This window comes from Dermacentor variabilis, chromosome 7 (genome assembly GCF_050947875.1).
Source record: "Dermacentor variabilis isolate Ectoservices chromosome 7, ASM5094787v1, whole genome shotgun sequence".
NCBI lineage: Eukaryota > Metazoa > Arthropoda > Arachnida > Ixodida > Ixodidae > Dermacentor > Dermacentor variabilis.
In genome coordinates this window covers 34,977,615-34,987,271 of record NC_134574.1, presented here as the reverse complement: position 1 = coordinate 34,987,271, position 9,657 = coordinate 34,977,615, and the positions used below count along the sequence as shown (strand labels likewise).

Below are 9,657 nucleotides of genomic sequence, written 5' to 3'. Positions count from 1 at the left end.
CTTGAAAAACAGTATGGCGCGTTCTTCAAACCAAAACTCAACACTTTAGGACGGAATGTTCCCATTGGTGAAATGAACGCCGCATACCTACTAGCCTCTTCTGGCTAGTGGAACCTGCCAATAACCCCTGACAAGATCTAGGGTGGAAAAAACTGAGCGCTACTAACTTTCTCAAGGCGCTCCTCGATGTTAGGGATCGGATAAATTTGATCCTTAGTGATGGAATTAAGCCTGCGGTAGTCGACGCAAGGACGAGGTTCCTTGCCCGGTACCTCAACTAAAATCAAAGGGGAGGTATAATCACTCTCACCTGCCTCAATAACACCGAGCTGTAGCATTTTCTTTACCTCAGCCTCCATAATATCGCTCTGGCGGGGTGACACCCGATACGCCTTGGATCGTACTGGCTCTGGGGAGGTAAGTTCTATGTCATGAGTAAGGACAGAAGTCCTACCAGGCCTCTCAGAGAACAGACCTTGAAACTCTTGTAATAGCTGGTGTAGTTCGGTTTTCTGCTCACGTGACAGCGATGCTCCACTGACTAAGTCACTGATGACTTGACCGGTGTCTTCCCTGTTCGTCACTGAGCCTAGTCCCGGAAGCTCGACCGGAAGCTCTTCAGGAACGTTTACCATCATGCACACCACTGCTTCCCTTTGTCTATAAGGTTTGAGCAGATTACAGTGGTAAACTTGCTGTGCTTTCCGCTTTCCTGGCAGACTTACCACGTAGTTAACGTCCGACAGTTTCTGAACAATTCGTGCTGGGCCCTCCCACTGCACGTCTAGTTTGTTGTTTAGCGATGTGCGCAATATCATGACCTCATCGCCCACCTCAAAACGACGGGCCCTGGCTGTCCGATCATAATAAACCTTGGCCCTCTGCTGGGCCTTTGTCATTGCTTCACCTGACAACTCCTGTGCCCTTCTTAAGCGTTCGAGGAGCTTAAGCACGTACTCCACCACGACTGGGTCGTCGCCCCTGCCTTCCCATGATTCTCGAAGCATGCGAAGCGGAGACCGAAGCGAGCGACCGTACACCAGTTCAGCTGGCGAAAACCCCGTAGCTGCATGCGGCGCGGTCCTTAACGCAAACATCACCCCAGGCAGACACAGCTCCCAGTCAGTTCGATGTTCAAAACACAATGCTCTCAACACGCGCTTCATGACGGAGTGGAGCTTCTCAACGGAATTCGACTGTGGGTGGTACACTGAGCTGTGTAGCAGCTTTACCCCACACCTTTCGAGAAAAGTTGTCGTCAAAGCGCAACAGATCCTGACGATAGCATTGAGGCACGATCAGCTGATCGAACTCCACTCCTCTTCGGTCTAGATACTTCCGGTACAGGACTCCACCTCTTTCCACAAAACGCGCATTTTTCCTGGCGATACCTTCCTTGACATTGCAGCGTATGTTTTCTAGGCTACCATCCTTCTTTTGCTCGGCTATCAAAGCCGACCGGCTGACTTTTAGCAACCTATCAAGTCCGTCTGACGTAGGCGCGATGAGCAAATCAGTAGATAGCTCTTCTAACTTTCCCGCATCGGGATTTTCCTCTCCAGTATCTGGTGCCTTTAACGTTACAGACTCAATTTTATTCAGTTCGGGCGTGCTCTGAATATCGGCTTGCTGCGCCTCTGACCCTTTCTCATTGTTCGATAACGTCGGCCCCGCAACTACCGCCTTTGCAGCGAGCTCCCGAACCTTCGACCTGGTTAAGGCCTGAACACTAGCTTCACCAAACAAAAGCCCCTTCTCGCGCAGGAGGTGATCGGACCTGTTTGAAAATAGGTACGGGTACTGGGGGGGCAGCATAGATGACACTGCCGCCTCCGTCTCAAGCGCTCCGAAAGGTCCTTCAATAAGCACCTTTGCTACTGGCAGACACACGCTAGGAGCTTCCACGGCTTGCTTGATCCATGCGCACTCGCCCGTGAACATATGGGGTTCTACGTAAGAGGGGTGAACTACATCCACCGTAGCTGCGGAATCGCGAAGCACTCGGCACTCTTTCCCGTTCACGAGGAGGTCTCGCATGTAAGGCTCGAGAAGCTTCATGTTCTCGTCAGTGCTGCCTATTGAAAAAAACACAACTTTTGGTGTTGTTTCCGGACACTGCGCCGAAAAGTGACCCGGCTTCTGGCACGTATAACACACGCGCGCTCGCCTCATCTCGAACCGCTTTCTGCGTTTGGCTGCCGCCGTCTCTTTACGTTTGGTCGGACTGCTTTCACTCGCATCCTCACTACGCGTGTCCCTCTTTAATCTCATGGGTGTGAACTTCGGCCTCTCAAACTTCGAGCCAAATTCACCCTTTTGACCGTCCTTAGCTCCGCGAGCCCGACGCGTCACAAACTCCTCGGCTAGCTCAGCGGCTTTAGCCACCGTACAAACGTCTGGCCTATCCAAGACCCAGTACCGCACGTTCTCAGGTAACCGATTATAAAACTGTTCCAGCCCGAAACACTGCAGAACTTTATCGTGGTCACCAAACGCTTTCTCTTCTTTGAGCCACTCCTGCATGTTTGACATAAGCCTATACGCAAACTCTGTATATGACTCACTTTTGCCTTTCTCATTTTCCCGAAACTTCCGACGGAACGCCTCCGCTGACAGCCGGTACTTTTTTAGAAGACTCGATTTTACTTTGTCGAAATCCTCTGCCTCCTCTCTATCCAAGCGAGCGACTACGTCGGCCGCCTCGCCGGGTAACAAAGTGAGCAAGCGCTGTGGCCACGTTTCCCGAGAGAACCCCTGCTTCTCGCACGTTCGCTCAAAGTTAACCAGGAACAAACCAATGTCCTCTCCAAGCTTAAACGGCCGCATCAGGTCAGTCATTTTGAACAATACGCGTTCTCCTGCACCGTGTGCCTGACTTCCATTACGAGCGCGTTCCATCTCTACCTCAAGACGCTTCATTTCCAAAGCGTTATTCATGTAATTGTTTAGAAGCACCAGATCGTCTACGCTATCAATTTCCTTAAACATAACGCAATCGCCAGCGAATAGCCTTATTTCAACTGGTTCAGGAATAACATGAACAATGTGATTAATATATATTAAAGAAAGGAAAGGTCCTAAAACACTTCCCTGAGGAACACCTGATGTAACCGGAAGTTTGGATGGGCAGTAATCGTTTTTATTAACGAACTGTGTGCGTATAAATAAGCGGAAACCCAATCCACAATAAAGTTTGGAAGGCCAATATTTTTACGTTTGAAAATGACATTTTACAGGGAAGCTGTATATGGCTAGACAATTCGTCCATCCGTTTGTCGGTCGCCCGTACGCCGAAAACTCTTCCGGCGCAACACTATGCGCACGCGCGAAAAAAAAAAAAACAAGAGAGGCGCGCGATCAGCCAATACCACTTACATAGCACAAGGACTTTTTATCCCGATCCATGACGTCACGCTACCTGGCCAGAATTTCCATTGACAAGGCTGGCGTGATGAAAGCGGCGACGTCAAAATCCCCATTAGATTCTCTGGCAGTCAGGCCAGGTGACATGACGCCATGGATCGGAGTGAAAAGGCCTTGTGCTATTTAGGTGGTGTAGGATGAGTGGCGCGAGTAGCGGCCTCGTTGCTCTCCGTTGCAGCCGAGCGCTCGCGCAGCAGTTTCTCTCTGGCTCCGAAATGGGTAGGCCCCGTGTCATACGTACTCCATAGGAGCAGGCAGCTTTCGATCAGCAACGCCGCGAGTAGATCCGAGAGCGAGCTGGTTTAGGGTGAGCGGATGTTGCAGCTCGGGCACAAGAACAGGCTCGTGCAACCGAGCGCAAGGAGTAACTGCGTATCCGGCAGCCTATGAAATATTCGTTTAATGAGCCGTCGGGTTTATTAACCCAGTGATAAACACCAGTGCCGCACGTTTCAGCCTCGCAGGTTAACCATCTATACGGAGTGCTTGGGCGGATATTTATTTACCTTACCTCGAATTATTCCTCGCATCACGTGACTCGGCCACGTTCACGCACTTGCGTGGACGTCCAAAGGAGCCGGGCGCAGCTACTGACTGAAGTCGAAGGTTTGTCTATCGGCGCGCACGGCAGAACTCACCGACATCACCGCACCGACTGGCAGTGGACCAGTGCCGTCTGCATCTTCGCAGAGGAAGGGCAGTATGGGAACGCTGGCATGACGAGCGGCATCGGAGCCAGTTGTGGAAGACGAGCGCGCAAGCAGTGGCGCGAGCGCGTCGCTACCACTACGCGACTTGTTACCGCGATAGCGTTAAGGGTCCCATGCCGCAGAAAATCCGGCGTTGGCCGTCGTCTCGGCAAAAGTCTTTTCGAACCACGGATACCCAACCACGCAGGCCCTCCATGCAGCGCAAGAAAGTTACTCAAGTAATTGAATTTCTCAAGGTAAAATACGTATGAAGAGCGCAAGAAAGTTACTCAAGTAATTGAATTTCTCAAGGCAAAACACGTATGAAGAATCGTGAAGTACGACTTACACACGACCTACAGACGTGATAGCTTCGGATAGTAATTTGAGCATACAATAAAACATAATTCTGTTACGCGGAAAATCAAAAAGCACAAACTTCTTTTCCGGCGTTTTCACAATTCATAGCGAGCGGCCATGGCCTTCGCCGGCCCGCAAATCGCGAATGCCATAAAACGGCGCGCCCGGTTTTTTGAAGCACCTCCAGATGGCGCTCGCCTCCGTCGCATCGTGGCCCACGCAAGAGGCCGCGTTTCTACCAGAAAGCTCGCCTTCGTGCATAGCGTTCGCCGCCAGCGTTTGCTGTTAAACATTACGGTTACGTGAGCTGCAATTGCCGGGAAGAATTAGAAGCAGTCAGGGATCTTTAAATGCTATCGCGTTGCACTCTCAAAGGTGAAGATTAAGCGTCCTCCAAATTTCTGTACCGTCTCCAAACACGTCGCCTGTTTTTCCGCTTCATGAGCCCCATAATGCTTTCGCAAGAATAATGTTCGCAATTTCCCGCCTAGCACCGCATTACCGCAAGCACTTCCTTGTCCACATGATGTCCCCAACACTCCCTCTAAATTAGTTTTCTGGCGTAGACGTACACCTGACAACTTTCTGTGGCAGCGCAGCCAAAGCTAAGCGCACGCGCTCGCACGTGCGGAGCTTCTGCTCTTGTGTTACTACGCGAAGTAGTGCCGAATTTTTGCTGGCGGTTTATAGGACCACGAAAACCAGTAATGGATACCAGAACGCCAGAAAACTGGGACCTGTAAGAAACGGAAATCCTTTTCCTAAGAAAACTTTTTATTTGCTATGAAATAAATAATAAAAATATAAATAAACATATAAGTGGTATTGTTTGTACTAGAGTACGTAGCTTACAGTTGCTTACATCCGCTGACTACATGCAGATGCGCAGTAAAAGAAAAGTGTGCTTCCGCTCCGTAGCTTCCGCTACGCTGCCAGTGATAATTGCTGCCGGGTATAGAGCGGACCTATTCTACCTCGCTACGGCAGCTTTGATCTAAGGTATTTTTTAATCTACTCGGGCATTCCAGCATGCCATTTGCTGGGAAACAACCCGTGTATTTTGACTTTCTTAACCTAATTGTTTAGAAGAAACGCCTGGAGCACATAGCGCAATGCGGTCAGTTCAGGTGGGCTACCACGACCAATCGCAGTGTACTGTCGGCTAATTAACGGGTTGCAACTAGGGTTTTCACATTTCCTCGAAAAAAGAAACCAACATAAAATCCGGCCCATGAGGGGGAGGAGTAATTATGCAGGAGGTTGAGTTTATGTTGAAAAAATGACTGCATGCTTAGTCTTTGATATGCAATGTGATTTTCTCTACCAATGTTTTCCTAATAAGAAATCAACATAATGTACATGTACACAAGAACACCACACTAACCAACTAGCATGCTTGTTGGCATAAAAATACTTCAAGGGATCTTGCCTTGACATGTTGCCTATACCGCGCTCCGGGTGGTCGCTTCGCTGTGTGTTGTCCCTCTCCCTCCCTCCCTTCGTTCCACCTCCGTCTCGGAGATTCTCGGCTGGCGTGTCTTTGCGGTGCTCGTATAATTCGACTGTTGTTTTTTTTCGCCGACAAATATTTATCCGCGTAGTTGTTGAATTGACACTTATAGAACGCAAAAGAAAAAGAGAAATCGCGATACGAAGGCCACAAAACCGGCCAATGACGGCCGGTCTTAGGCGCGGAGGACCGGTACCCGACCCGCCGTCTAATAAACCTGTCCGGCCGGTCAGAAACCGGGCAGGCAGCAACCCTAGTTGCAGCTGATTACATATTAAGTATTAATTATAGGGCACGTGTCCCAATTGCTGAACTGAAGCCGAGCAGTAAGAAATTCGCATAGGTTTTGCGCAAATGCTGAGCTTAGCACTAGTTTTGAGAAATACGTCTCGAAACTGTACGGCAAAATGCAGTAGTGTTTCAGTAAGTATTTTCCCAAAAGCCTTCCTTTAACAATTCCCAAGTATATTCTAACGGCAATACATCTTAAGGATGTCAGATTTTGGGGAAGAATATCGCAAAACTGGTGCTTGTCTCGAAATTGCTGCTCAGTGGATGCATGTTCATTTCGCGGCTCCTTTTTTTTTTTTTTAGTATGATTTCTACTGAATAATTATTAATTTGTTCAGCGAATCGTTTTAACACCCAGGCGAACTTAGCCATATTATCTGGTGTGAGCTGTCTCTATTGAATAATCATTAGTTGACTGCTCGTTCCTTGTGTTCTTTTTCTGACCGCTGTTCAGGGCTCTTTTTAGTGCCTTTATCCGACGACTACGTGTTTATGGGATTTTTTTTTTCATTCCCTTGAGTTTTCATTTGTTCAGTGCCGCCTTGTTTTCTTATTAATTCGAATTATAAATAGAATATCGAGCCTCCTCTACACCGCGCATACAAATAATGCAGGCAATTCGCAATACTGAAGTGCGAACAGTGAGCCATACTCAGACCGAGACACTACAAAGCTTTTCTTTTTCCTTGTGTTCGTTCTGTCTCGGTATGTGTGTTAGTTTCCGCTTCTGCACGACGAATACACGCCAACTAGCTCAGCTACCCATCCTTGTACAGACGACTCCCTGCCACTCCAGCAATACAGCGCTACCTATCGTGGGGGAATGTTTCCACCCCGGTCTACCAAACGCAAGCACAAGCGTACGCGCGAATCCGAACTGCGCACGCTAGCCTCGGCACCCAAGCGCGTCCGGCCACGCGCGCGAAGCCACGCAGTTGGCCGAGGCCAATCGGAAGGCGCCGCTGGTCGAGCGTGTCGCCGACGGGGCCGTTCGCCGTGGCGGCCACGAGTGATTTTGCTACGAAATAATTCCGGCTGCGGCGCCCTTGTCTGCCAGCTGCTGAACTGCTCTAAAGCTGAAAAAAAAGCAAAGAAGAATTGACGCAACTGCCGCAGACCAGGCTCGAATTGAACAGGAGGGCCCAGCTTATGGAGCTGGGCACTCTGATTGGTTATTTTTGGCGATGAATTGAAACAGCGCGTTCTGAAATCTTTCAGCTAATTTTTCTCAGTTTGAATTTTTGGGCCGAACGACACCTTTAGGAAATCTATCGTTTCCAAAGTGATTCGCCCAAATCTGCTCTCAAAGTACTTTCTGGGCTGAAGTTTGGTCATGAACAATATGAGGCACAAGAACAATCGGTGTGCCTTCATTATTTGTGAAACGATAGTTTTCCTAAGCCGACGTGCCTAATTGGTCCGTACGACAGCCACAACTTCTTTTCTATTTGATCTGTATTAATGAAAATTAGAAGATATATTTGAAACAAGAAGATACCTAAGCTTAGACAATTATATAAATATCAGCGCAACGGTTCAAAAGCCAATTTTCAGCCCCGCATCCCCCCTTAAGGTGCCGCTTTACCAACTCGCTTCAGTGTAGGGTGTCTTCTTCTTTTGCCCAATTTTTTTTTAAATTGCCTGTGGCAGATAGCACTGCTATATTGAACCCATGACCTAAATTACTCGATGAGGCGGCCATTAGCTCTAGGAAAGATCAAAATGTTTAATGGAATAATTAACAGACTTACATTACTTTACTTTTAATTGATTATTTTAGGGCGAATATTTCAATCTACGAATTATAGCCGGTGAGTTCGCAAGGAGTATCCACACGGAACGAATTCCCAGGACTGCAGCAGTATCGAGAAATTAATTTTCGATGTGTTCAACGAAATACATTCGCGTTCCAGTTACTTTCTCTTTCTTTTTTAAGAAAACGCACTTTTGTGCATTGAAGCACGAAAGTAACTGAAACACCATTGCATTTCGCCGGACACATTGAAAATTAACATATCGAAACTGGTGCAGTCCCGAGAATTCGTTCCAAATGGCTACGCCTCGCCAACTCACTAGCTGCAATTCGTAGATTAATAAATACTAATTAGATTGGAAGGTTAATTAGCGCAATTATGTTAATGATTCAATTAAGCGTTTTCATTTCTGGTAGCAGTAATGGCCTCCTCATCGAGTAATTTTGATCTAGTTAGAATTGTGCCATCTGCCACACACAATTCTTAAAAATTTGGTGCACCTAAAACAAGTCATTGTGTAGACATCAGAATTATGTTACAATTGCAACAGGCGATTGTTAAACATTACGTAAAAATTAGAGATGATCATCCCGTACACAGACGTGTGTTGGCGCACGCCGGTAAGCCTACGTGCAATCTGGCCCTCAGTTCTGCGGCGCAAGGTTGTTGGCAAAGAGTAGAGAGTAGAGAGTAGAGAGAGTAGAGAGAGACTTTAGTTCTGGAATAATTCATTTCAAAGGCGAAATCAGCTTGCCACTGCAATATAAATGATTCAACAAGACGTCTTTCGCTTCACGAAAGTTCAGAAAACGACGAGCGATCCATTTCAGACGCCGAGGCCCTTTTCGCTCCTGACCAGGTGCGTTGTCGTCCCGCAGCAGCAGACACCTACTCCTGCGCGCGCAGGCCGTCTTCATCGGAACACGTGGAGCGTCCTCACTTCGAAGCACGCTCCCAGCGGCTCCAGCGCCTCGCCCTTCCTCCTGGGAACGATGGCCTGCGTGGAAATCATTCGGCACGTGTCACAGTGCGCGAGGCTTTCGTAGACGAGGAAGGCGGCCGACAAGTAAAAAACAACATCGCCGCCCCTTCCAGTACGTGAAGATGGTCGAACAGCGAAGCTGTGTTGGTTACACCTAGTGTTACACCGCGCAAGTGAAACTTCGCAAGCCGTCTATAATAAAAATCCTTTGTTTCACCATTCTTTCCCCACATTTCCGCTTTCGCGTGCTTCGTGCGGTGAGCATGCTTTAGGAGCGCTGCCGTCTAATCTCTGGCGCTCAGCTCGGGGTCGGTCCTGCGACGACGAGCCCGTTCCCGAGCCAACTCTCGCCGACGTACACCCGTGAGCAAAAGTATACGGACCACGGGAGCGCGTGCCAAACTGCATTGACGCGCCGTCTACCGACGCGGTGCCTGCTGTCGAGAGGGCCGTTAGAGCAGCGGTGCGCATGCGCGTCCAATCATATCTGCTGGCCTGACATGTAGCCTTGCCTGACGTGGCTGCGGTGCTCGTAGACTAAACGTCCACTGGGCGTCGTTTTCTCTGTTCCGTCGCGTCTGGGCCGTTGTTTTACGCAGCGGCTAGGCTGGCACGCGCGTCCGCCGCGCTTCGTTTTCATTCCTTCTT

At 48.9% G+C, this 9,657-nt stretch overlaps 1 protein-coding gene across 1 annotated transcript in view; it reads right to left on the bottom strand.

Annotated features, from left to right (window-relative positions):
* Positions 1–8,722: 8,722 nt before the first annotated feature.
* The window catches only part of LOC142587400 (uncharacterized), a 46,969-nt gene continuing 46,034 nt past the window's right edge, over positions 8,723–9,657 (bottom strand). The window contains exon 6 of the mRNA XM_075698388.1: positions 8,723–9,024. Within this exon, the coding sequence (XP_075554503.1) occupies positions 8,941–9,024 (84 nt within the window). The 3' untranslated portion in view covers positions 8,723–8,940. The remainder of the gene's footprint in view (positions 9,025–9,657) is intronic.